At 45.6% G+C, this 27,943-nt stretch overlaps 1 protein-coding gene across 4 annotated transcripts; it reads left to right on the forward strand.

Moving 5' to 3' along the window:
• Positions 1–27,702, forward strand: C9H11orf24 (chromosome 9 C11orf24 homolog). Of its 4 annotated transcripts, none has more exons than XM_055813532.1 (5): positions 1–134; positions 4,816–4,937; positions 21,143–21,381; positions 24,440–24,556; positions 25,806–27,702. In XM_055813532.1, exons 3-5 carry the CDS (start codon positions 21,225–21,227, stop codon positions 27,035–27,037), a joined length of 1,506 nt encoding a protein of 501 aa, XP_055669507.1. In that variant the 5' UTR covers positions 1–134; positions 4,816–4,937; positions 21,143–21,224; the 3' UTR covers positions 27,038–27,702. The 4 variants fall into 4 exon arrangements, with proteins under 4 accessions (XP_055669507.1, XP_055669506.1, XP_055669505.1 ...); XM_055813531.1 differs by having other exon boundaries at positions 4,816–4,927; XM_055813530.1 differs by lacking the exon at positions 4,816–4,937.
• Positions 27,703–27,943: the final 241 nt, after the last annotated feature.

Raw genomic sequence — 27,943 nt, forward strand, 5'->3', positions numbered from 1 at the left:
GTGGCATGTGGCGCGGAGCGGGCGGCGGGGCTGCCTGGTTCCCCGGGGGGGCCGCGCCAGCGGGGCGGGCGGCTTGGCCGCCTCCGCCGGGGTGAGCGCCTCTTCTGCACAGCGGCCCTGCCCTCCGCCACGGCGTGAGTACGGCCGGCTCGCCCTCGGCCTGGGGGAGCGGGGGGTGCGCCGTGCCAGTCGGCAACGGGGATGGGTGGGATGTCTCCGTGGTGGGGGGCTGCCGTGGGGTGGGTGTCCATTTGCACAGCTGCGGACCGCGGGCGGGACGGGGGCCGCGGCCTGGGTGGGGAGCAGAAGCTCCGCAGCCCTTCCCGTAAACTGCCACATAAGTTGCAAATACATTCGTCGCGGGAAGTTGCATGTAAATTTGCGAATAAATTGTATCCCCCCGCCCCCAGCAATGGTGGGAGCGATGGGTCTGCGCTCCCTGCAGTGCAATGCGTGTGTGGTCGGCGGAGGGTCTGTTCCTGGGGAGGTGGGGGCGCAGGGAGCTCGTCTCGTTGCGGGGAGGAGAGCTGATTGACTCAGCAAGTCGGTCACCGTCTGAAACGTGGCGGGTTTAGGCCCTCTGGACCACCCCAAAAAATGGGGTGTCCGTGGCAGGTCGCCCTTATGCATGGCATCACGGATACGTCAAAATATATCGTGTCTGAGTAAATAACGTCGAGTGTGTACAGCTGAGGTCGCCTTTGGAAGCGGGGCCCTGCTGCATGCGGTATGGTACCCAAGTCTCTTTCGTCGGGTTCGGTAGGTTTCATCATTCCCTGGGCCATGTTAACAAGGTGCTAGCTGGGATCCAGTACATGGTGGGCAGAATAAATAGTGTTCCTCCACCCAGCCCTTGCGTACAGCACCCTGTGGGGGGATCCTGTCACAGCGGATCTTGTTCTGGTGGATTCTGTGAATCCCTGAACTTTCTCCTCTGCAGTCTCCCAAACTTTGACTTCTAGGATTAGCAAAGAGAAATCCTGTCTCAAAATCCTGTCAAGTAAGGTGCCTGCATGTCCTACAACTGGCTGCCTGAATCCCTGCCAGGCTTGGTCACGCAACGGCGCTCCTGTTTCCTGATAAAGTGAGTTAACTGACTGCTTACTGGAGGAGCAAACCCGTAGAGACACTAATCCTCCCTGCCCTGAGCTAAGTTGTAGCCTTGCTGGGTGAGGTAAAGGTGCTATCTGATAGCGAGCACTTGGTGCCCTTTAGACCTCAGAGTGCATGGCTGATCAGTAGATTTGAAAACTCGGTTACAAGGTGCATGCTGATGTGGTGTCTCTTTCTCAAAAGTGCATGTATTACTGTATTAATCTTAATTACCTACCATAATAATCTTCTACTGTGTATGTTAATGCAGCCCATTACATGGTAGTGGATACTTTAGAGGGAATCTATCCATGTTTATTAGCTTTCATGTCTGTAGGAGACTAATGCACTTGCTGTGCATGTTTGCTGCTTGGTTCTAGTTTATATATATATAATCTATATGTATACACACACATACTGTTGTACTTTTCTGGGGGAAATTCCAGGCTATGTACCTCTTAACACGTTGGTGCAAACATCTTTATTTTTTGTTTTTATTGCAAATTCCCTGCCGGATTTATAAACCCATCTGCCAGAAAACAGACTTTGCATCTGGTTATCTGCTATTGAAATTCTAATTGGCACATCCATGCAACCTGCAGCCTCTGCCTTCTAAAGGAAGTCTCCCGGCACAGAGTTTTCAAAGGTGATGGGAGTAATTTGCAAGTGAAATTTCAAGTTTCAGTGGTGGAAAGCATCCATACTGAAGGCCTGATAATGTATTTGAAATGTCTGGCTGCATACCCTGGATTACAAGGTTAGGTAATGTAGCTACTTTTAAATGTAGTAGCTGACTCTCAGTCGTACTTGACTGAGTAAATTTTCAAGGGAAAATGTCACAGGGGCATTAAGGAATGAAGGTGTTTGTTTAAAACAGCGCGTGCTGAAAATGTCCAAAACTTTGCTTGAAGAAATCATGAAGAACTGATTTGTTTGGGTAGAGTTTCTTGCCCCCCTCTTTTTTTTTTTTTCCTTTTTCAAAAAGGCATACATAAAAGCTTCATGGAAAAAAGTTTTAATATACAGTTCTGCTGGTGTCTTCTCATGCTCCGGCACATAGTGTTAACACAGCATGTGTTCTGTGTGTTGTCATCCACACTTGAACGTAGTTTTATCAACTGAAAGAACCATAAAGCAGGTCCAGCAGGAGTCTGTGCCACTGTATTTGCAGTGAAAAATTACAGGGGACTTGGATGTAGGAGAAATGAACTTGTTGCTCCTCTGTGTACCCACGAGCCAGGTACATATCACAGCACCTGCTTCATCCTGGCTGACGTGTGTCCTGAGTGATGCTGGGCTTATGACTCGGAGCAGTCCTGCGGATGGTTGGGTGTCATGCATATGCATTTCCTCGCAGCCCTCATCTCCATATGGTTGCCTTCTACATTGCCTGCATGCGCGTGCTCAACAGCCATGCTCAGACCCCTCTGCTCTGACCTGTCTGCGCTCTTTGCTGGGCCCCACATATATGTGTGTTCAAGCGCTGCTAATGTCTGGTTCAGATTTATTGTTGCCCTTTAATTGTTGCTTTGTGTTTGATACAAACTTCTAATAGCAAGGGCAATTACGCACTGGGGAAGTCAGAGGAAAAAGCAGTCAATTCACTGGCACTTGCGTGTAGATCCTCAGCTGCTGTGCATTGCTTTGGCCCCCTTGCAGAGCAATGGCAATCCACACCAGCTGGCCGTTTGCCCTTTGAAGGGGTTAAACTGGGTTCAGATGCCTCTCTGAAGGGGGTGTTCATCCCTATGAACACAGAGCTGGTACAAAGTTCATCTGTGTGGTAGGTGAGATACCCATCCCACCTCCCCCCTGCCCACAGTAATTGCTGGATGAAACTCCCATGGCTTTTGCTGCACCAGGAGCCAGACTAGGTGATCTTTGTGGCTTTTTTCCCTCCTACCTGTAAAAGGACTGGGAGGGCAATATCCCTCCTGTGTGTGGCTGGATGCCATCTGACACTGTGCACTCTGGATCAGCAAGGTTGCTTCCCTTCCCAGCTTGCAGCCTGTCCTGCAGGTGTAACCCTTCGTCAGACCCCACTGTCAATGATTCCTGGCCTGTTTGGGTCTGGGAACAACTCCCAGAGGGCTGTTGACTTTGACTGGGAAGCCAAGTCGTCCTGTGAAGTAAACTGTGATTGAACCCTTTCTCTCTGGATGGTAGCAAGCGCTTAACCTATTTGTTCTTCCTGTCAGTTCTGCTCCTTTGGACTGAAGTTGTGGTTCCCTTTGCACAATTTTGACATGCAGGGCTCGTGGGTTGGTGGCTGGGGTGTAAGGATGCTGCTGGCGCTGCAGGGGCCGTAGTGATGTTGAAGATGAGTGCAGGCAGGACCCAGTTGTGCACTTTGGAAATGTTCGCATTCCTCCAGCTTCTGACAATCCAAGGAGATCACCGTGCAGGTAGGGTGTCCAGGGTGCCTGTGGCGCAGCAGTTAATCCAGTAGAGGACAGTTTATCTCTGGTATGCTATGGGAACACCCTTCTTGGAGGAATGTCTGCATGGACATTACTGCGTGTTCCTGTGAACAACTTATGCAACAAAAGCAAGCGGCAAGGACTGCAGAAGTGGGTTTTAATACTCGGTGGAACCACACGCTTCCCTTGCTGGTGTGTAGAGCACCACTTGGCTGCTTGCTATTGTGCTGTCTGGCTTCCTCGTTGCTTTGGTTCTTCAGATGTATACATGGTTACTTTGCATTTAGCTGATGGCTCTGCTGTGCCGTTATTATGATTATCACTGAAATGAGGTCTCCTCTGGGCAATTTTGAGTATTGATCAGTGTGGGTGCCAAAACTTATGGTGGTCTTCCATTGCCTTTGCTGGCTTTGTTTTTCTTGGCCATTGTGGGCTTGGCCTCAAGGATCAGATCTTGGTTTTCAGTGCTGAGAGGTGGCAGTGCCACTGCCCTGACACAGAGTAGTTGACGCTGTGCAGTGTCATTGGGCAGGATGCGCCTGCAGCGTGCTCCCTGATGGCTGCATCGCTGTGGTGGCAGAGCTAGTTTTCAAATGCACTTTGCAGAACGCGAGATCTCTGGAATGAGCGTGAGCCTGGGTTTTCTGTCGCAGCCTTTCCTCCCAGTTCACGTGATAATGTGTTAACCATTTGGAAAGCACTTGGGGTGCTTGCTTGTTTGTTTTTCTTGTCGGACAATGTGGTATGAAGACAGGAATGGAGGGCAGAGCGCCAGGGATATGGGTACTTGTTTACTTGCAGCCAGCTGGACTGACTGCCCGGCCGTGCATGCGGCGGGGCCCCCAGCCCAGCTGTGCATCTTGCCCTGGCGTGAGGAGCCAGCCGGGTTCTCCGGTTGAGCAGGACGTTAGGTCTGCGCCGTCGGGGCAGGCTGCAGTTGCGTGCCTGGATTGTCCCCATTGCCACAGCTCCTGTCACTTTTGCCTGGGGAGCCCCAGTTGAGCTGTGTCCCCCAAAGGACAACTAAACTGTGCTCTGCAGACATGGCTGGGGCATGTCCAAGCCCCCGTAGCTACCTCTGTTATTCCCTAAATACACAGAGAGGGAAGGGGAGGTTATCTGTGTACAAGGGCCATTCTGGTTTTATTTATTGAGACATTCAGCAAGTCTTTTTCATGACCATCACTGCTTCTGCTAATGATGACCCTCTTGCCTCTCCATCACTGCTTCTGCTAATGATGACCCTCTTGCCTCTCCATCACTGCTTCTGCTAATGATGACCCTCTTGTCTCTGACTGTCCAGCAGGGCGTTGGGATTGCCTTCCCGGAGCTCCAGCTGACCCCGTGCCAGGCCTGGAGAACTGCTTATGCAATAGTTCAGCAAAATGCTGGAGCACATACTTCAGATAGAGAAGGTGCACTGGGGTTAGAATTTTTTTTTTTTTTAAATTAAAAAAAAGGCGGGGTGGGGGGCAAGAAAAAAGTGACTTGATGAAATTTAAATTGAATTTTGTATGTATATTTGTGTTGGATTTATACTTGTTTGGCTTGGGGAGACTTTGCAGCACTTTAACTGAATCTGGGTTTAAATCCACTTAAGTTAAACTCCCAATACAACTTATGTGTGGAGGCCAGGATGAAATCTCATTAATTTTAATAGGATTAAGCATGTTCTTTTGCTGAGTCGTCTTCTCTATCTTTCTTTCTTTGGCTTCTCTGTATCAAAAAGCAGGATAAACCTTTCCACTCTGCCATGTCTTTGTGAAAATGCTTTGACAGTCTTGGAGAAGTGGCTCTTTGGTTGCATACAATAATACTTTACACATTTATTTTTTTCCTCCTATGCTTTCAGCTGTAGTCCTACTGTATCCAGGCTTTTATTGGCTTTTGGTTTCCCCTAAAGGTGCAATAATTCCTGACAGCAAGAAAACAGTTACAAGTGTTTGCCTAGCAAGTTTCTACACTCCATTTTTTTTTTTCCTTTTGCTCCCTCTGGACAAATTTGAAACTGTTGTGGAACAAGTCCACTAGTAGGGGGAGATTTTGTAGAAGTCAGCGGGAACTGAGCATGTGCAGATCACTGAAGGCAAAATTCATTCCTATTAATGAATAAATTGAAGAACAGGGAATGAAGATAGAAGTGTTGTGAATGCAGACTGGTCAAAGGGAAATATTGGGGATCCATTTAAGATCAAGCAAGCCATTAACTGGAGAGAAGACTACTTAATGCGTTTATGCTGCCTGGTCACTTCCTCATTTCTCAATGTATATCATCCCCTGAATCTTACTATTGATTAATCATTTTTGATTTGTATGTGATTTGTGTTATGGGAATGCTCCTCTTCCCCCCTTCCTCCAGAAAAGACAAACTCCACAGCAGGTATTTCTGAATGTTCTTGAGATGCTTTTAATGACACTCTTACTAAATATATGCTTTCGTAGGGAAAGTAGACTGTCTTGTAGCTCATGCACTAAGCTGGATTTCAAGAGACTCAGTTTTCACCAGTTCCTCCTACAGCTGTACACAAATGACTCGGGCTTCTCGTGCCTCTCTTTCCACCTTCTGAGATAAGGGAGGGTTGGTCTGTCTCATCTACATTCTGCTCTTTTGAACTGGGGACCTGTTGTGCTATGGGCTGACCCGTGTCACAAAGATTGTGCTGGTATATTTGTGTCAGCAAAGCTCCTTTACATCATCATCTTTTTGATGAAACTGTGTGTCATCAGTGTGTCTTTTTGCTGACAGTAGCACCTGGACTTCAGTTCCCATATCTAATTAAAAAAGGAGAGCATGGTGGAAAAGCAGCTTTCTATTTTTTTAGAATTTTTTTTGCCATAAGATGAACAGGAGACTGGCTTATTAAGGGGGTTAAGGATGGGAGTTTCTGATGGGTGAGAAGTTCCCAGTGGTAATCTGAAATTCTCCATGTCCAAGCAAAGAGCATTTACTCCTAGATCTCTACCCGCAGTAAATGGGTGCTAATCTAATTATTACATTAATAAACAAAAGGTATTGCTATAAGCACTTCTTCTGCCTTTCTTAGCTGAGCTGATCAAGGATTTTTTTTTCCTGATGAGACCAGTTTTCTTTCAAGTTATAAATTCTTACTGTCTCTAAAGCCCTTTGTATCCTGGCTGATCTGCAAAGATGATGTTGTCACTAGGATTTCATAGCAACTTCTGTGAATCTTCATGTGGGTTTCTGACACCCTTTGACCTGATGAGGCTTAAAGAAAAAGCAATGTGCTTCCCTCCTTTAAAGAAACTAGTATATACCCCGTTTTCATTTTAAAAAAAAGGATTGTTTGGAAAATATCTCATGCACGTGATGGAAAGTGCTGAGACTGAGCGTGAAAACGTGAGACCAGCTTTGAAAAGAGCAAGCATGCTCCCTCCTCAAACATTTTGTTTGTTGTTAGTCCTTTTTGGTAATGAATCCTGATTGTGTAAAGCTTTACAAAATACACAAAACCTATTTAATCTTTCCAGTTTCTTTTTATAGTGAGGTTTTTGTGGGTTAGTCGTGGTATCTTCCCTGGTCTGCGATACAGATGATACGGTGTCTTTCACTATTTGCTTGGGCTGATGTAGAACTGCCAAGCCCAATGTATTTCAGATGCTTTCCATGCCTGGAAATGGCCTTGTTTACAAGAGCAGCATCTCCTGCGTTGTCTGAAGGTGGTACCGCTGTGCAGAGCTGCTTCAGGAATGGGAAGTGTAAGTGCTGTGGGTGAAGACCACCTCACCCCCAACAGTAAGGTGGAGCACATGCCCTTGAACGTGACTGTTCTTCCTGGCAGTGAGTTAAGCCATCTCACGTATGAACTGTCCGTACGAACTGCCCTTCGCTTCTGCATTCGTAGAGGCTTCTGTTCTTGAATTGGTGTTGTGACTCCTGTTCTGGGGAGCTCTCTTGTGAGGATGGGCTGGGAGAGCTGGGGCTGCTCAGCCTGGAGAAGAGATCCCTCTGGGGGATCTTACCAAGGTATATAAATGCCTGAAGGGAGGGTGTTCTTTCAACCGTGGCGATGGGCACAAACTGAAACACAGGGTTTTCCCTCTGCACATCAGGAAATACTTTCTCACAGTGTAGGTGACTGAGCCCTAGCACTGGCTGCCCAGGGAGGCTGTGGAGTCTCCATCCTTGGGGATACTCAAAAGCCATCTGAACGTGGACCTGGGCAACTGGCCATAGGCAGCCCTGCTTGAACAGGGGAGTTTGACCAGATGATCTCAGAGGTTCCTTCCAACCTCAACCGGCCTGTGACTCTATAAAAAATGTGCAGAGAGCTTCTTTGATGTCTAACTGGAAGTCATAACTGTCCAAGCTACCTGGTACAAAATAAACTTGGTTTGCGTGGTCTGCAGGTTCACATGTCTCTGGAATTTCTTCTGGCTTTTGTCATCTGAACTGTATGTCCAGTTCTGCTGGACAAAGCTGCTTCTGGGCCTTTATTGAGAGTGGTGCAGTGGACATTTGGTCATAAGAGCTGCAGGGCTGGTTCATCAGTCAGCTTACTGCGCCAGGTTAGTGGACTGTGAGGGAGAAGCAGAGGTCTGTCTAGTACAGTATTGTCTTTGACAGTGATAAGGAGTGCTGGGTAGAGACATTGTTCCCCAGCACTTGGTATCGTGAGACCCTCTGGCAGTTCAGTTAAAAGCCAGTATCTTCCCACTGTCCTCTTTCCCTTCAAATCTTTTGTGTGCATTGAATAGCAGAGGCCCCAGCACAGGTAACTGGAACTTCACTGGTGGCTGCTTGTCCTCGTGAAAACCTATGGCTTCTTTCTGCTCTTTGTTTTCTATTCTAATCAGTTAGCAGTCCACGCTAAAGCTTTTCTTTATAGCCAACAGCATCTTAGTTTGCATTAGAACTTTGAAATGGTCCCTCACCAAAAACATTTATACAAATCCACATGTAATGAGTAGCCTCGAAGATTTTAGATATGAAGGATAATTTCCTTCTACAGAAGCTACATTGACTCTTCCATGAAGCAGGGTGATAACTGACCCAAGAACAATTACATCTTCATCTATGATGATGATTTTTGATAGATGGCCAACAGCTTGTATTTGCTGTGTAGACAAGGCAGGATCCGCGTGTTCTGGCTACAGTGACCATCTCTGAGGTGGCAGCAGTAGGTATGTGCTGTGGCTGCAGTGCATTGCTATGTCTGAGGTATGCCTGGCTAGCGGGCACGTTTTGGGCAGTGAAGCCAGCAGGGAATACAATGTCATGAGCCTGCCAATGGTTCCCTGACTTAATTTTATGTGGGTCACAGGTTCTGCTAGTTCTGCTAGACTTACTCGCGCATATAAAGTTGAACACATGCTTTGTGTGTGTGAAGAATTGCTGCCTGAGGCAGGGACACTGATAACGTTCTTCAGGGACACTTGTTGCTTGGGCTTGAGAAGCAAGTGGCCTGGATGGAGCTGTAATGCAGATGGCTTTTGGTACCAGCTGACTTGAAAAGCAAAGGCATGAAAGTTTGTTTCATTTTCTATGTGGCAAACAGCTTTTGACTGGATATGTGTATTCATAGATTCCTGTTTGTTGCTTTTCAGTCTGTTGCAAAGGGAGCAAGGATTTCTAGGCTCTGAAAAAGCTGGTAATGTCTGGAGGCTGGATATGTGTTGATGCAATGAAATACATTCAGCAAATAAACAGCTGTAACAGAAATGGATTTCTGGTGCTGGTGATCCATCCCTGTAAGGAATATCTGAATGATATATATTAATATATAAACAGAAAATGCTGGTGAGATGTGGTTTTTTGTGGGTTTTGGTTGTGCTTTTTTCCCCCCTGCAGGTTTTGTCAATATTAGCGAGCAGTTCTTTCTGGGTGGTATGTTCTCCACTTGGTCTTTGACCCCTCTGAAAGTGAAGCCAGATGTAACGCGAACTGTGGAGTGGGCAAGCTGTCCCCTGGGGGCAGACCGAAAACTGCAAACCCTTCCGCTGAATGAGTGAGCTCTTAGGTTATTGCGTGCCTTGGGACAGATTTGTTTGCTGAACCATATTGAAATCAGTAAGATTACACCTGCAGAGGTTTCTTCTGGAGTTAAAATACACACTCCAAAATTGTGATTCATTAGGTATACCCCACAGCATGCTCAAGCGTTCACATTTACAGTTGTTTCTGAGCAAGATAGAGTGGATGGCATCCAACAAACATACAGCTATCACGCTGGATTTTGTATGGCGATTCATCTGCATAAAGGATGTCTGGATGAAGGGGAGAATTTGTAAATAAAATACGTGTGCAAATTTATTTCAGTATTTTTCTCTTGTCTCCAGGAAAGTTATTGCTGGAGGGAAGTAAAGGAAATGTGCAGCACCTTTAAAAAGCAAAGACTGAAATGCTGGGCTTGCAGTTTGAGTGGTTAGAGATTGATGTTGTAGATGTTGGCATGTGGGAAGAGAAAATTTTCCATCTTGGCCTATCAGTGGTAAGCAAGATTTGACGTGTAATTCCTCTTCAGATGCCTGCCATAAAACAAAACAAAACCCCAAAAAAACCCAACCCCACAAAACCCCAGTCCATGCTGTGAACATCATCTAATCTTCACTGCAGGGTGCTTCTCCTGCTCTGTTATCTGCTTGGGCACATTTTCTCATGATACTGTTTCAGGCAATTGAAATGGAAGTGTCCTCCTGTAAAGTGGCTCAGATGCCCAAGAGGCTGAGACAGGAGCTGGATTTTATTGGGAAGATGGTAGAGGCAGAAGTGCTATTTTTCTAGGGCAGAGGAAGCCTGTGATTTCTTCACACTTCAAAATGAAACTCGTGAATGTTCTTCCACCGAATGCGAAAAGTACTTGACTGTTCAGTTACAGCTAGGCTGTCTGGAAAATGAGTGAGTTTGAAGTGCGAGTTGTTATTATAGCTTTGTTAGAACCTGCTGTGGGTGCTTGCATTGCTTGAGATGCAGCTGGTAGGGGAGATGGTGTCTCTGTGCCTTGCTCTCATGCTCCCTGTGTGCCTCTGGTATCATCGCTCTGAACTGGGACCATGGACCAGCAGCAGAGCATCTTCTGACGGAGAACCCTTCTGTTTCATGGTGGTTCACTTGAATATGATCTCCACTCTGCCTTCTGAAGTCCTCAGGGTTACTGACGTTAGGGTAATAATTTGCTGACGGAAAGGTCTCTGATACAATGTCAACTTGAAAACACAGCTCTAGGCCGATGTCATGCTTTCACTAAATACATAAACGTTCTATAGGCAAGAAGAGGTGGTGCAAATGTTTCATTGATGGTGGCTAGAGCCTGTTGCTGGCTTTAGGTGCAGGCTAACCATGCTAGCTAACGGACACGCAACTCAGTCACAGCTTCTGGCCTTGGAGAGGTACTGTCACAGGGTCCCACTTGGAGCTGATTCTTCCTGAAGTGGAGCATGCTAAGGCTTTTCTCCATTAAAAGCAAACACACTTTTTTTTTTTAGCACTGTGACGGGTTTTCTAGGACTTAATCCTTGCTAGATTGAGAGTTGCCCTGTTGCCTCTTGCTTTATAAGCCTAAAGACTGATTTCTGTGTGAAAGGCCATGGTACCCCCTTTAAGGAGGTGCTTCGGGGTCTGCAGAAGTAAACTTTGGAATCGCAGAGGAGAGCTGAGGGTTGTCGCCCAACTTTCAGTGGAAATGTTCTTTCTTTCTCTTGTCTTTGAAAGTCAGCAGCTTCATACTGCGGGAGCCTGATGCCCACCAGTTGTTAATGAAGAAAGTGAAAACCTGGCATTAGTCGCAGTCTTCCTTCATATTCCTTTCCCAGGTCACCTTGTGCCCAACCGTGCTTTAAGGCTAGGGGAGCTAACTTTCTCTGCTTCTTTAATTTTTGGCCTTTTGGAAGGGAGCATTGGCATTAGATTGACCAGAAACAGCTTGGGAAGCTGCTTTCCAGCTTCTTACTGAGATGACCACAGCCTTCCACAAAGAACCCTTCACCAAGTCCTTAGAAGACACCGGTTCTCCACTAAACTTCAAAATAGAGAGGGAACCTGAGGAGGAGAGGCGACTGCTGCTCCTCTGACCCATGCAGTCACTCAGAGAATTCTACAGCTATCTTTTGAGTGTGTTGTGTATGCTGAGCTCATCTTTGGACCAGAATGGGCTGATCTTGTTGGTATTTTGGCTTTCCTAGTTAACTGTTCCCCCTCATTACAGGATCAGAGCATATTTGGCATAAAGTCAGTAGCTAGAACTTTCTAATGGGTTCAGGCTGTGCTGCTGCTTTTAGGTCACAACGTCTAGAAGAGCAAGAATAACCTCTTTGCTTTTGTTTCAAGTTCAGGTGTTAGGAGTTGAGAGAGAGGCTTCAACTTTGTTTTTCCCATATTATGTTGCTGTACTGCTGAGCAAAAATTGAGATAAGCACTGAGGCATCCAAGAATGCTTCGGAAAATATCTGTATTTGGACCCCATCTAGCCACTGAAATATAGAACACAAGGGACATTATGGGAAAACATGCAGTTTTTCACTTCCATGGCTTTGGTATAAATTAAACTGATGTTTGTGGTAATCTGTCTTGGTGAGCTGTGCTGCTGACTGGCTGTAGATGCCCATGGTATTCAGGTAACCCTGTGGAATGGTTTTGGAGTCCTCATTAGCAGCATCAGAGGCAGATGGATAGACAGATACACCTTCCGTACTGAGCTCAGAAAAGTTCAGAAGAACCTGCTACTGCTTGTGCAGTCTCTCTTCCGTGAATAAGGGGCTTTTTGGACTGGAAGAGCTTGGAGCTCAAACCAAGCTTGTTTTACTTTGACTTATTAATCAGCATCAGGGCTCAAGTAAGTTCCTCTGAAACTGGAAAGAGGAAACCTAGAACGAGGCAGGAAAGCACGGCTGCTGCCCTGTTGCTGCGTGGGAGATGAGACCCAAGAGCTGGGCTGAAGCACTTCTACAGATGCTGCCTTGGCAGCCACAGACACCCCTGAGAGCAAGGAGAGGGAAGGGAGTTTTCCCTCTAGGTTCTGATGACCCATAATTTTAAATTCAGGATGGCGCATGACTTGGAGACCTACTGGTTATGAGGAACCTAGAGGAGAGCTGCTACTGTGTTTGATTATCTCTTTGTTTGGAAAAAAATAGACTTGGCTAAGCTTCCCCACCCACCCTGCCCTGTGATTTCCACATCTCTCAAGCTGTCAAAATCACAAAGCGGGGAGGCATGTGCCAGCAACCTTCATTCGATACTGCTATAAATGGCTTCCTGGCTTGGAGAGTTTGGGAAGAATCTTTTGCTTTGTGCTAACGTATATATGGGGAAAAGCTCCTTGGTATCATACAGCATTGTGATAAGCTGGAATGTCTTTTTGCTGCATCTCACCTGGCAGACTTTCCATAAAGCTACCTTTGCTCTTTAACGGGAGTTCTTAGCTTAGAAAGAAGAAACCTCCTATAATGTGGGAGCCTTCAAGTTGTTTTGCTCGTAAGGCTAACCAGAGGTGGAGGCATGTATCTTTTTAAATATATACAATTTTTTAAAAAATCTTCATATTTCAGGATATGCACAAAGATCCTGGAGCCAAAATGCTTTCCTTTCTTGCAGTTCTTTTAGTGCTGAGCAGAAGTTCCCCTTCAGCCATTGCACTGGCACCATGTTTTGGCTGTGTCCAGGCTGTCTGAACTTTCTTCTCCATTTCTGAGCTCTTCACAGTATTGCCCGATGCTTTTGTGACATAGGGTCTCATCACTGCTCTGTGTAAGCCTACTGAAAACCATGCACAGGCTTCAATTCCTGAGCAAACTTGCGCAACCTTGTGTTTTACATGGAGAAATGTCCTCTCTTTTGACACACCTAAAATTAGCATTATGGCTACATGAACCTATAGAGGGGCATAATGTTTTATTAAAAAATATCTGGAGTGAAAAATAGTGTTGGAACTAACAACTTCAGTGAAATTTAACTTGACCTGTATTTCCAAGAAATTGCTGACTGGGGTAAAATTCTGCAGGGCAGGTGGTGGGTGGGTGACCAGACTTTAACGCAACGGCAGTTCTATTTGCTCCAAAAGTAACACTTGGTTAATTGTACCTTCATGCTGAAGTCGCTGGGTTTTTTTAAGTCTCTGTTAGCTCTGAACGTGGCAGTTTTGTATTGAATAGCACCTGGGACATGGTTTATTCCTGTGCACGTACACTGTGCTGGTTCCAGCTTCTAATGCCATCTCTGAGCAAGCATGAAGCACCCACGCTTCTGCAGGCACTTAGAGAAACCACAATCCTGACCTTGCCTTTTACCCTTCTTGATTTCCTTTGCTCTATATTAGCTCAATGGCTGCAGAGTTCATGTGGGAGCCCACTGGGATGGTTCCTTTGAGAGCCTTGTTGAAAGCTGTTTAATTTGAAGCACGTGGTGTGAAATGCCCTGCATGTGATGTCCCATTTCCATGAGACAGCAGCATGTCTGAAAATTTGCTAGCCGCTTTGGGTGTGGACCAGACCAGGGAAGGTTGAGCCATAGCACACATTTTTATAGCTTGGAGGTATTTTTGTCGACAGATTTATTGTCCAGTCACATCTTTATGCAGTTAGCCTTTGGCAGTTCATTTTTCTTTATATTAAAACTGGATTGTTTCAGATATTCCGAAACAAGCCACATTTTCATAAGTGAAATGGCTGCTGGGTCATTTTTCCCAGGAAAAGCCTCCTGCTGAGGAGCTCTTCTCACCATCTGAACTGCAGAACGCGGCGCTAATAAGGGTGAGAAAGGATGATGGATGGGTGATGCTGGTTTTGGGGTTTTAGGCTTGAACATTTGTTTGCTCAGGCGAAGTGTGATGGCAGTGAAGCTTCAATGGTGCCAGCGTGGGCTGTCCTCGTTAGTGGGATAACAAATGCATAAGCTGTACCTTGTGTCCTGAGACAGGAATAGGGTGGGGGGGACCAAGGCACAGAAAGATGGAGATGGGTAAAGCTGGTAAAATAAAATAAAATAAAAAAAAACAACCCAAAAAACCAAACCCACAAAAACCAGTGCAGCTATCAATGTGCCCCAGATTTTGAATCTGTAACCCTGCATCACTTCCACGGGAAGATGGAAGTGGGGAAGGAGCCTGAGCTTGAGTTGTGTCACTGTCAGGCATGGGTTCTCACCACCAAAACCTCCATCCTCCCTGGGTTCCCCATAGGGAAAGGAAGATTGAGCAAGCTGCTGAAAATCTTGAACCTGAAGGATATTGCACTTGAGTATCTGCACTAATGAGGTCTGCTGTTTGGAGCCTGCAATTAATCCACGTCTTGCGTGGAATGGCTTTCCGTTCCATTTGTGGGAGTGTGGTGGCTGCTCCTTGTGAGCCTTGCTCAGCGTTGGCCCTGCAGAGCGTAATGTGCCTTGGTCAGCACGGAGCTTCAAGTGCTCTATACTTAAGAAAGTTTCATGTGTCGTCAAGGTGTGATTGCAGTTTCTCAGCAAAACTTGGGATTCTGCCTCTTTGAAAGAGACTTTAAGGTGTTTGTTCTATTCACGCAGAACATCTTAAAGGTCCTGATCTATTATGTTTGGCTGCTTACGAACAGAAGAATCTATTTTCTTGCAGAGGTTAATATGTGGCAGCTGGAGAAATACTTTAGCAGCTACAAACTTCTTTTAAAAAGCACCATTTCCACACCAAATCTTCCCGAGGATGCAGCAGCCTTCTCAGAGGCTGTCTGCTCAGTGACACTGGATTATTCCTTGCTCTCTGGTTTAATAACTCCCATCTAAGTTAGTCAGATGTGAATCTAGAGGGTGTGTTGGGTGCGCTGAGCAAGGATGCTGTCTCTGTTCTCTTGATTTCATCATTTGCAGCTGTTGGCATCTTTTGGCTCATTCCCTGAAGCCTGTAGGTATTGCTGTAGGCATTGCAGTCACTCCTCTGTGGCGTGTGTGTCGTGCAGGTTGGTGGAAGACTCAGTCATACATGGGGACTACGCTACAAACTGAAGAAGGTGGTTCATATTTAGGGGAGGAGAAGATGTATAACTTTATGGCTGCCTGATTAAAATGCTTTTGCTTATTGGGCTGCTGCTCTTAAGAGAGTCCAACGTGCTGCAGTCTGAGTGGACTTTTTGGCTTTGTAGTATTTTATCAAATATTTTTTGTGTGTGTGTGTGGACGTGTATCAGGAGAAATGTCAGAAAAGGCAGCAACAGACCAAACCGCTGCCCATCCAATACCCCTGTTGTGCTTGCTGCAGCAAGCAGTGTGCCTGCGAACGTGGAGGGATGTGACAACTCTTCTTCAAGTGGCCAACTGCAGAAGTTGTGTGGTAGGAGAAGGAATGTAGGTGATATTGCCAGCTCAGGTCCAGAAGAATGTTTCTTCTCCAAATGGTGTTTCAGAACATGTTCAGAACATCCTGTCACTGGAGCTGAGCAACCTGGAATGCTCTGCTGGACTCATGTCAGCCCCAGGTGTTTATCAGATCCAGCTTGCTGGTCACCATCTTAGCCTGGCTGATGTCTGTGAGGTAACTTTCTTTCAAAACTCCCTCTGAAAGTACAGAACTGTGCATGTCCCATCTCGGTCGTCCTCCCAGAGGAACATTTTGTTAATACCGGAGATGGTGGGGACATGGAGAGCCTGTATTGGGGCAGCAAATGGACCTTTGACCGTTGTATTCTGGGTTTTCTAAGGAAGTGGGAACACTTCATGCTATGTTTGTGTGCTGAAGTCAAAGGAACTTGTCCAGACCAAGGACCTAGTAACACGTTTCCTCCCCTGTCATATCTAACATGTCCCTGCTTCACAGTCTCTGTTCAGTTCATCCTTCATTGTTGATAGCACGTGACAATTTGTGGAAACAGCTTTGTAACTTGTCATTAATTTTCCTTGGGAGCCAAAGGAACTTTAATGGCTGTGAAGCTGCTGTTTGGAGAATAATACAACTTCACTTGGTTGTGCTCAGCTGACAGTGTGTCAGCCTCAGGTGCCTTGGTGCTGCCCCTTCCATCTCCAGACCTATCCACATGTGCAGCTTCAGCCTTGGAGATAAGTCTGCGAAGCCAAACACTTCTCAAGACTGCAGCACAGATTCCCTGCCTCCTGCATTCGAGCCTCGATTCGCAAAATGAGATGTACTTGTCTTCCCTTAGCAAAATCTGGTTTAATTCTATTTTTCTAGAGTGAAATATAGCGCTTGTTTTGAGAGCTGACAACAAATGAAGTGTTTAGCAGCAACTGCAAGTTGAAAACAGGCCTTATGCCTTCTCATTTTGATGGGAGAGAAGCATCGTTGTCTGCGAAAGGTATCCCACCCTTGTTTTTCCTGCTTTGTTGTTACACTGAGGATAGAATATTTCTTTGTAGCTCTTCGACCTATTCTACACATGCTTGTAAGTATGAATTTTGGGGCAGTGCATGCTGGTTCTTTGACAGCTCAAAGGAGCATGTGTTGCCCTATATGATTTGCTTTGCTCACTTTGTACGTGTGATGTCTAACACACACACTCCCTCTTTCATGGTTTTTTGGTGGGTTTTTTTTTGTCTGTCCTTTTGCCCTGGTGCAATCACTGCATGCACTTTGCAGCTGCTTAACCAGGAGCAGCTCAGGCTGCCTGGGAGAGCATGGAAGCAAGCGGTTTATATTCCAAAGGCTTCACTTGCCACATCACCCCAATCGATATTGTTTGAAATAATGCTTTGGATTTTTTTTGTCCTCACAAATTTCTTGGCTCGAGCACAGGGAGATCAGCAAGAAGGGAGGGAGGCTTCTGAAACCCAGCAGGCAATGCCCTCTGGATGTGTGTGTACATTGCAAAGTCATCACTCATTCAGTTGTTGACTCAAAGTTACTCTGGTTTTCCAGCGTGCTTGTTCCCTGCTGAGTTATAGCCACAGATGGTAAAGTAAACCTTGCACTTTTCAGAGTGTAATCCTTTCTCAGATTTTATTTGTTGCTATCTTTTGTGGTTTGGTTGGACTTTTAATTTCTTTGGGGATATCTACAGATGGAGAAGGTAGTGCTCAAAGAGTGAATTTTGCCCTGATTTCTCAAAATTAATTCTGATGGGAACAGTAGTGTTCATCTCTTCCTTTGTGTTGTCTCCAACAGCCAGAGGATGGTTCCTTCTGGGGAGCAACGCGATCTGGAGAAGCAGCTTTAGCTGGTGCTTTTCTGGGATGTAGGCGTGTGGGGTGGGGGCTCAGTGGGGTCTCTGAGTACAAATGGAGCCGTATGGGACTGGCTGGAAGTGTGATAGGAAGGCAGAAATAAAGCTTATAGCTTGTAATTATGGAAGGCAGTTGTTAAGTAGGGAAAAGTGACCCGCAAGTAATTGCAACTCTTGTTCTGGATGTATGGAATAGTGCTAAGGTGGAAGAGGCAGAACACCCCCAACCACTTGGCTGGAGCTTCTAATATTTAATACATCATCTCGGGCATCATCTGGACTGCATTAAGGCACAACTGCATCTGGTTATCACCTCACTGGACGTGGAAATGAGCTGTTTGCTTGTCTGCTGCACTGACAGCCTGTGTATCGCATCTGTCTGCTTCGTGGTCTCGCTCTGCAATTTGTAAAAGGATTTTTATAATTGGCTAAAGAACACTTAAATGTATTTTAACCTTGTAAGTTTGTATTGAGCGCCTTGGGGGAAGGATTATCGGTTGGCCCCTGAGGAGACCGTGTTTAGTGAGAGGGAAAGGAGACAGACCTCTCGCGTCTGAGCTCGGCATGTCCACCTTAACCGGTGCTGGCCTGATCCAGAAAGGCTGCTCAGTGCTTTGGAAGAGGTGAGGGACATTTACTGGGCTTTTATTTTCCTCTGTGGCAGTCAAGTAGGACCAAATTCAGCTGTGATGGGAAGGACTTCTGGTGGGTTAATGTGGCTGGGGATACAAATGCATAGGGGACAGATGGCTATGCTAGTGCAGCACCTTCTAGGCACAGAGCGTGATCAACACCTGACCTGACAAGTGTATGCAGTTCTTGGGTCAGCTGAGATTAATTAAGATTATTTTGTTTGTCCTAAAAGACTGAGATTTTAACTATAATAATGGTATTTATTCACAGATATAACGCTGCTATATCTGCATTTCCAAAATGCGGTGGAAGGTGTTTATTCTTTGAGGGTTGGTTAGTATAACTAGGAAGGTAGGATGTGTACCTTTACCTGTGTGTAAAGGTAGGAAGACCCCACCCCTATAATAAGTGTGCTCTGCATTTGTACTTGTTGCTGTTATTTTTCACCATTTCCTTTAAAACAGTAAATGCATACATTATTGCACAGCCAATTTATTCTCAGGGTCGCTTCTTGAGCTATAAAATATCGCTTCTTGTAAGCCTTTTACCTTGAAAAGGGACAGCAAACATAAGCAGCCAGACTCTCTTTAAAATAGAAAATCTACCCTTCATGATGGGGTTTTTTTTTTCTTTTCTGTGGGTTAGATACCACTTACTGAATCTCTGCCTGTGAATTTTACAAAAGTGCCCTTATTTCTGCATATCGTGGTGGGAATGCAGTTTGACAAAGGGTGTTCTGAGTGTCTTGGTGAGGTACCTGTAGTGTCTGCGAGGGAACACAAATCACTTGCTTGAAGTTGAAGGTTTGGAGTTTAAAGCAAACTCTTGCTGTCTGTGAGCAAAGGTGATCTGTCCGCTCTAGGAAAATCTAGTGTGGACAGAGTATTTCACATCTTCACTTGCTTTCCCCCTTGCTTGCCGTCTTGTCAACTGGAGTTTTCAATAATTAGATTACAACATATGCGAAGAGTGACAGTAGAAGCATGCTAAAGGCTGAGGCACACTTGTGGAAGCGCCTTGCAATTCAGAACAGAGGGAAAAGTGTTGAAGTTCTGGGCTGAATAACACAAATCCCTGCCGAAAACATGGGGCTGCTTTCCTAAGCATCTAATGCTTGTGTACCGCATGGCGGGGGCTGTGGTTGTGCATCGCCCTCCTCTCCTGCACTGGCTCTTTCAGCTCGCTCTGAGGTGGGCTGGGGAGGGCAGGTGGTGGGAAAGAACCAGCAAAGTCGGTCTGCGCTGTGCCTGTGCCCTGAGAAATGGGAGAGAGACCCCGAAATGAGAGAGAGACCCCAGGACGCTGGCGCAGTCTCCGGTACACAGGACTAGATGGGGCTGGTGAGCTGCCTTTCCCCACCAAGACTTCTGCTGTCAGGTCAGATGTAGAAATATATCCAGCTGCCAGGTGGGATGAGCCAGGCATGAAGTTTTGGCTGCAGTGAGAAACCTACTTGCACAGAATTAGTGTGATGCCGTGCACGCTTACTCCAGGGAGAAGGCTGCAGAGGGATGCATGAGCTAAGGTTAGTGGGGAAGGTACGGTCTGGTCCTTTTGGGCTCCCCGGCTCTCTGGGAAAGCAGATGATGTATAAATGCTCCATCTGTTTTCAACAGGCAAACCAACTCTTTTTACTAGAATAAATAAAAGAGCAGGAAGGAGGCTTTGAGTTCCTTAGGCAACTTGCAGGGTGACAAGGGATGCTGAATTTGGGGCACTGCCTTTTAGTATCAGGCTTTGTCCCCATCTTTGACTCTTCGGTATTCCGATGTGGACCTGTGTGTTGTGTGCCCTCTCCAAAGCTTTGGGTAGCTGTTTATATTTCACCCTTTTCCAGGTAGGGTGGTTTTGAGGCTAAAAATCTATTACATAGTTTGGGGCTTTAGGACATAGAACAAGAAGAAAAAGTTGGAAACAAAGTATGAAGCATCAAAATGTTGCAGTCTGGGAGTCAAAACTAATAAACATTATCTTGGGCTTTCCTGGAGGTGGAGGGAAAGGCTTTTTCTTAGATTCTTAAATTCACAAGCATGATTGGGGCTGGAGTTGAGAGCCCAGGGCAAAACTTCTTGCGTGGGTGGCTAAATTGCAGTCTTAAGTGTGTCACTGATGGCTGTGGATGTTTTTCACTATGCTATTTATACCACTTACACATGCTGCTCATGCTGTGTTGTGAACTCCTTTGCATCTTCAACTGCAGTCATCGTGTACACCTCCGAGAGATCATGTGAAGCTGAATCTCAACGCTCTTTGAAGGCCATGACATTTCTGTTCGTAACTGCAGGTTGAGGACTAAAGCTTGCTTCGGTGGTGAGGAAGAGGGTTGCCCTTGAAAACTACTTAGGGAAGACTTAAAATTGGTCTGGTCTGGGCTGAGCTGTTTGGAAGCTGATACAAAGCTTTAGAAAGTCTTGGAAACGAGGGTAAATCCAGATCACCAGAGCTGGTGACCTGCTCTGAAGTCAATAGAAGCTGCTCCAGTGACTTAAAGCATGAGAGGCCATCCACTGGGACAGTGTTAGTGTGCATTGGTAATGAAGAAAGACATTGCCTGTTTATTGTTTTGTGGGGGGCAATCAGGGCTTTAAAATAAGTAAACTAAAATGAAGTTGCCTCTGTGGTGCCGTACACCTGTGGGCTTTGAGTCTGGCGTTGTACATGGTGCTTTTGACTTGAGCTGTTCTCCACTGGGACCTAAGGGAAGAAGAGCAAAGTACGCTTTCCAAGGAAAGAGCCTCTCCATGAATTTGGGAATGGTCTTCTCTCTTCCTGCCTTTACGTCATTGCCTGTATGATGTGTGTAGTGATACTGGCCTGCCTTTTGTACTTTTTTTTTTTATTTCTGCTGATGGGAGTGTGTTTAGTAGAACATTCTCTAGATATAAATTGATTTTTTTTAATAGGTATATTGCAGTGGATCTGGAAGTGATATAAGAAAGAATTGCTCCTGGGAAGAGAAGCCTCCCTGCAAGACCAACCCTGAAGATGTGGACTGCTCTTGTATTCTTCCTGTTGATTTCCTTCTGTATATGTGAACAGAGGCTTTCTGTCCTGAAAGGGAGAAAAGTCCACGTAGTGCAAATAAGCAGGCTTACAACGGAGAAGCAGTGCAGGCAGGCTTGTCAAAGCCCAGGTGCTTCAGGTGAGATTCTTGTCCCTTGGCTGGAATTACAGCTGGATTTTCTGTTCCTTAAAGGTCTCCTCTGCTCCCCTGACAACTATCTTTCTTAACTCCAATTCTTTACAGACAATTACAGTTATGGCTTCTCTGCAGTCCTGTGGTGCTAAATAACTTCTGGCAGCTTTTATTGGTTAAATTGAATCCAGAATCACTGTTTCCCAGGGGCCTTCTAGCTTCTGTAAGGAACAGCGTGCCTGTGCGCTTGGTGTGCACTGGTAGTGTGCAACCGGTGTTAGGTCCCTTGACTTGAAGAATGATTATTCCATGCTGCCAGATGTTTGCAAGTGAATAGTGCTGTTGTAGACAGCTGTACTGGAATGAGTAGTCTTTGCTCACTGGTATTTGTGTAGGTTTTTTCTGCCTTAGAAGAAACCAGTTGTGTCCTACAAATAAGCACAGGGTTTAACAAGTCTGGGGAGATGGAAGGCTTTTGCTGTCTACCCCTGAGATGTCTTTAAAAACCATTAAACTTCTAAATGAGTCTTTCACAGTTGTCCTTATGAAAGAGCCTATCTTATCTAGCCACATGTGAAAGCTTGTAGCACCTACAAACAACTGGTGATGCCGTGGTGGTGATGAGACCTTGGCTCAGGTGGATGAATGTCTGACAGTCAGATTGATAGGAACATCATAAAGATGCCTTTTTTTTAATGCCCAGTCATTTCAAACCTTTTATTTTAAACATGAGACATCCCTTCATAGTGGGGGGAAAAAAAGCACCTTTCTAAACTCAGCATTTTATTTAGGAGGTAAAATATGAGTGGGTTTGTTTCCCAGGCACCAGAGCTGTGAAAACTTCAGCTTCTGCTTTTTAAGGTGGCAAATCCTAAAGAGATGGCACATTCACACTGACTACGCTGACGCTAAGGGTCTGTAGCGTTGCGTGTTTATTCCACCTGAAAATCTCTAAGCACTGTGCACGTCATCTTAACCTCCTGGTATCTTGTTAGGGTAGAAAAGGTGCTGTCAGCTGTCACTTCCAGAGGTTTCCTTTCAAAATGCCTCTGAAGAGCTTTTGTTGTCCTCCTGCTTTCTATTTTTTTGTCCTTTTTTCTTTTCTTTTTTTTTTTTTTCTGTCTCCTAATTGGAAGTGAGCACAAAGGGACCGCTGGTTGCATGAATCTTGCATTGGACGCATCAGCTGGAGCCTTAATCTGGAGTTGCATCAAGGGGCATCCTCACCAGCTCAGCTCAACAGAGGTTATCTGGTTGTCCTGGGGAGCAACAGGGAAGTCATGAGCAGCTGGATGCCATCCTGATGGCAGCAGAAACCAGGGTGCTTTACCCATGCTGACCCCAGTTTTTTAGTCTCTTGACCTTTCTGAACTGGCTAACTTAGGCATGTAGCCAGTGCAAGAGATGCGGCTGGTTTTTTGTTTTCCCCTTCTCAAGAAGTGATAAATAGCACAACTTACAGTAGTAGATGGTCTGTGTTTTTCTAATAGCGTGGCTTACCCAGTGAGGGATGCGGGGTGAGGTTGGGAATTGGGACACATCCAAACACGTTTTCATTTCTGAGGAGTGGATTTTAATTTCTTGAAGGGCTGCTGCTGTAATTCCAGCGCTCTGTGAGAGCTGAAGCTTTTAATTTTATTGCTTTTTAATGACCTTTTTTTTTTTTTAAAGTCTTTGAATGGTTTCAGTCGCTTTCCTAACATTTTATCAAAGTCAGAAAAAGTCCACCTTTGCTAGTTTCCTTAGGGCTGTCAAAGCAGACTGCAGTTGTTGGTACAGCGATTTCTCCAAGTTCTTAAATTTTCCACAAGCCCTTTTAATAACTCTGGTAATGCAAATGTTTTTTTAATGAAAAGTTCAAGCTTCCCATAGCCTTAATCCTCAGTCAGGGTAACTCTCTTTGTAGTTAAGAGCTTTAAATATACCCATATGTACCACATTGGCATGTTCTTTGCCCTTTCTCACACTTCTGACGAAACACAGAAATTAATTTCTCCTACCATACACTTGAGTTCCCTTTAATCCACTGATAGGTGGTCAGTTGGGCACATATCTGCTTCACCCCAGGCTGAGCACTGTGTTATCATCTGTGTTTTTTGTCAACAGCACGTGCCCCAGAAATCAATTGCGTGCTACTGTGATATGACATAAAATCATAGCATAATTTGGGCAGGATCTCTGCCCCAAACCTGACTTAGATCTTGGCTGTTCAAGATCTGATGGAGATTGTACCACCTCTGTGGTCCCCAGCCCAGTGTCTGAGTGCCCTTGTGGTGGGAACTATTTTTTTTCCCCTTGTTGTTGAGTTGGGCTTTACTGTAAATCATGTGTTTCAGCCCCTCAGAATTCTAGTAGCATCTTGAAATGTGCTCCAGTGTGTCAGTACTGCCCTTGTGTGCTGGGGAGCCCAAAACTGGACGCAGTGATTGAGGTGTCTCCTCAGAACTGGTTAGAGGAGGTTCATTCCTTCCCTCAGAGCTTGGCTTTGTGTCTGTAGCATGCCCAGAAAAAAAGTTAGTGAGCTTGAAGGGCTGCCGGGAGAGAGAGTTCCCTGCTGTGATGAATTCATTTACTTACATTGGGATTTGACTTACTAAAAGACAGTTTCTGTGATGGCTCCTGTGGCTAATGGTGTCGTTGTTCAGCAAATGAATAAATTTCTATGTAACTCCAAGCACTGAGGTGAGAGCTGTCTCCCGTCGGGGATGAGATGGGTGTCTTCTCAGTTTCAGCTCACCTGTTTGGGTTTTTTCCCCCCTCGTTAAGACATCTAGACAAATGCTAGCATTTTGATGGGTCCAAACTGTAGTATGCTCTCTTTGTCCCTGTCTGGGTGAGTGAATTCCTGTTGTTAGATGTTGGTACTGGAAGACAAGCAGGTAGGTGGGCTGCAGCTGCCACATTTGATTTCAGTGGCTTCCCAGTTATTTTCACTAAGGCTGAGTCAGGATCTGTTAAGGCTAGACCTTCCAGCTGTCGCTTTTTCAAAAAATTCTTTAATTGCAGCCGTGAAGCAGTGTTTGGTATCCTGTGTGCAACAACCTGTTTTTTCTGCTGTTTTCAGGTGACCACCAGTGTAACTGGTCTGTGCTCTACCAGAATCACTGCATCCTCCTGCAGTGTCACCAGCTGAGCGTGTGCCAGGATGCTGGAGAACAAGGCATCAAAGATCTGCTTGGAGGTAATGCTGTGCTTCGGGCTCCTGTTAAATCCAGGATCCTGGTCCCTTTGCTTTAAATGCCTACCCTTAGACCTTGACTGGCTTTCAGCTGAGGGAGATGGCTTGTGAAATGCCTGCAGGATGGTTCTGTAGGTGAAGTCAGTTCACTGGAAAATACTCTTTCCCTAGCCTCCTAAGGGCTCTGGCACTTACATGTGCGTGATTTGTCTTTGAGTAACTTCTCCAGCTTTTACTAACGGTTTGTCTCCATGCTGGAGACATCATTCATTCAAGCCATTTTCACTCCACACGCTGTCCTTTGGAAAATAAAGGCGTAACAGATGTATTTATGTTTTTTAAGAGAAAGGAAAATGTCTTGGCATTGGTTTTTTTTTGAGATTGCCAGGATTTTGTGCCAGAGGCAGCCGGCTGCTTCTATAATCCGAGCAGCCATAGCAGCAATTGCTCATGGTGACTTTCTAGTGCCAGGGTCTTCAATCTTAATTAAGTGACACGATAACAAAACAGAGCTTGCTAGTAATTTGGGAATCAATCTTCTAAAGCATGTTTCAAGAGTTTGTTGTACCCAAGTTAAAAAAAAAAAGTTTGTTCATGGTTCTTTTGGTTTGGCTGGGGGGCACAAGAAATCAGGTTTCTCTGCAACGTAGCAACCAGGCCTTTGACAAGCAGGTGGGATTTATATCACTATAAATGTAGATCACTAGTGGTGAAGGAGAGTCTCCCAAAGTATGAAGGTGTAAGTGGAAATATCCACTCAGTTTTGAGAAGTGAAAATATTGAATGTGAGCACAAGGGCTTTGTCAATGCTATGTGACTTTGAAAGCATGAGCCTTCTCAGGAGCTGGCATTCATAACGCTGTTTCTGTTGATGATGTGCTTCTGGGTTGTAGATCTATACTTCATTGTCCACCCCCACCCCCACTTTCTGGAATTAATTCCCTGGTTGGGCAAATGCCAGAGGTCTGTAGCAAAAAAACCCAAAAAAAACCCAAACAAAAAAACCCCAAACCTACCAAAAAACCCCCACAACCCCCCCAAAAACTCACACAAAAAAACCCTAGAAGGATTATGTGTAATAAAAGCAGAGGCCTGAGTTTTCATGTTCTTGCTGATTTCAGGACTGATTTATTCCAGTTGTTCTGCACATACTGCAGAATACATGTTCTGGTTTGCTTGTTGGGGGTATAAGGTCAGATTTGAGCTTGAGAGTTTTATTCCTATGAAACTCATTGGTTTTGTCTTTTTGAAGAAATGGTTGATGGGAAAAGGGAAACAGTCCTGTACCACCACCAAAACTCTCCACTGGAAAAGGAGAGGACGGTGAATGCACGAGTTGACCAACACAACGTGGAAAATGCGTTTTCCTCAACTGCTTGGACTCCCAAGGTTCACTTGAGGCATTTGCTTGGGATCGAGGGTGAAGCTGCAGGAACGAATACAAGAAAACCAACAACAAGCAACGCTGTCACCACCACAGTGACCTCCACCACCACCACAGCTGTAACAACAAACGTTACAAATGCATCTGTCCTCACTACAGCTTATGAAACAACTGCCAAAGCCCCCGATGGCCCTGGAGGTTCTGGTCTCCTTGCTGAAGCTGTGTCATCTACTGCCTCTTCTCCCACATCTGGTAACATCCCTGCTTCCACTTCCAGCCCTGTCACCAAGCTTATGACCACCACTGAAAAATCAGGAAATAGTAACTCTGTCTCAGTATTGTCCCCCACTTCTTCTGCTCCCCTCGGTGCCATTCCTGAAGCAGGTACTCAGACACCCCAAAGCACGCAGGTTAACCCAGCCACCACCAGCACTCTCCGCTCTAGTAGCCCCACCACTGCTGGAGCTGGCCTGAAGACACCAAGCACACTGACCACCCTCATCCTGCAGGATGCAGGAACGTCTTCCACTGCTTCCACACGTGCCACTGCTTCCACACGTGCCACTGCTTCCACACGTGCCACTGCTTCCACACGTGCCACTGCTTCCACACGTGCCACGACACTCACCCCCTCAGAGAGTTCTCACTCTGTGAATTCACTGCCAGCCGTTACGTTGCCCCATCCAGAGCCAGAAGCAAGTACATCCTTAAGTAAACCAACTTCTCTTCTGGGCTCTACAGGAGGTACCACAGTTATAACTACTGCCACTACAGCAGGAACTACGACTGGACATGAGATAAAGACAGCATCTCACGTTTTTTCAACAACCATAGCTCCAGCACATACACCCAAAACAACAGCTTCGAGCCTTGTGGAAACTCAGGACACAGACAATGAGTATCTTCTCATTGCTGCTGAGCCACTGACTCAGTACTTAGTGGATAAAAGTTCGCTTCTTGCAGTGCTTTTAGTTGGTACGTGTTTTTTCATAACTGTTATAGTTCTTTTCCTTATGCAGGCCTATGAGAGCTACAAGAAGAAGGATTACACACAAGTGGATTACCTGATCAATGGAATGTATGTGGACTCGGAGATGTGAAAGGGTGGGGATGAAACAGTGGGCAGAGAGATGGAAAGGAGATGGAAAGCCTGCCTGACTTGTTTTTCTTTCCTGTTTGCCTATAACACAAATTGAAAGTGCTTCCAAATTAGCTTCTAGTGCAATTGAGGAGAAATGCCATGTACTGTATTAAGAAACAAAAAAGAGTAATTTTTATTCAACCATACAACAGGTTGCTGTAAAAAAAAAAAGTCATTTTTAAAAACTTCCATAATGCACTATAGCTTTGGCCATTATTTTTCATTGCAAAACAAACCTAACAAGGGGTAAGCCATCATCCTCAGAAAATGCTGTGGCGCTTTCAACAGTTTACAGTGCAAATTCCACGTGTCTCATTCGTTTCACGTGTGCTCCTCTGAAAACAGAATGAAGGATGCTCTTACCTTTTGCGAAGTGCTCTGAAATCACCAGATGAGAAGTGTGGAGTAGTGGTGCAACGGGGAACTTTTAATCCAACATGTGTCATGTTTCAGTATGCTTCTTGCTTGTAAAGAGGTCTGTTTACAAGGCATTGTAAACTCTGTTTACTGCTAACCCAAGATATCTTTTCACCATGGAGCGGATTACTGTGCCTCTGCACTGAAATGATCTTATTTTTGTATTCACTTAATAAATGGGGCCCTGGAAGGGCATATCTTGTTGCATTTCTGTTTTCATTCCTGTCCCTGCCAGTTCAGAAGTGGAAAAGTGGGCTTTTGGGTCTTAAGCAAATTAGCTGTACTTTGGGATTCCAAGTATGCGGGCTTTGAAGACCTCAGTGGAAGGATGGACGTATCACAGAAGATGCTGATCATCTTCCAGGGTGCTGCTTCTGTAATTGCAGAGCAGCATGCTGCCAGCCTCCCAGGTATGCAAACCCATCCGCTGCTTAGTGAGCTTGAGGGA

Source organism: Falco peregrinus, chromosome 9 (genome assembly GCF_023634155.1).
Source record: "Falco peregrinus isolate bFalPer1 chromosome 9, bFalPer1.pri, whole genome shotgun sequence".
NCBI lineage: Eukaryota > Metazoa > Chordata > Aves > Falconiformes > Falconidae > Falco > Falco peregrinus.

Excerpts from the sequence above, each read along its gene's own strand:
- C9H11orf24 (XM_055813532.1), top strand. The coding sequence starts at position 21,225 with ATGTGGACTGCTCTTGTATTCTTCCTGTTGATTTCCTTCTGTATATGT. Across the intron at positions 21,382-24,439 it reads TCAAAGCCCAGGTGCTTCAG|GTGACCACCAGTGTAACTGG; the intron begins GTGAGATTCTTG and ends TGCTGTTTTCAG. Across the intron at positions 24,557-25,805 it reads CATCAAAGATCTGCTTGGAG|AAATGGTTGATGGGAAAAGG; the intron begins GTAATGCTGTGC and ends GTCTTTTTGAAG.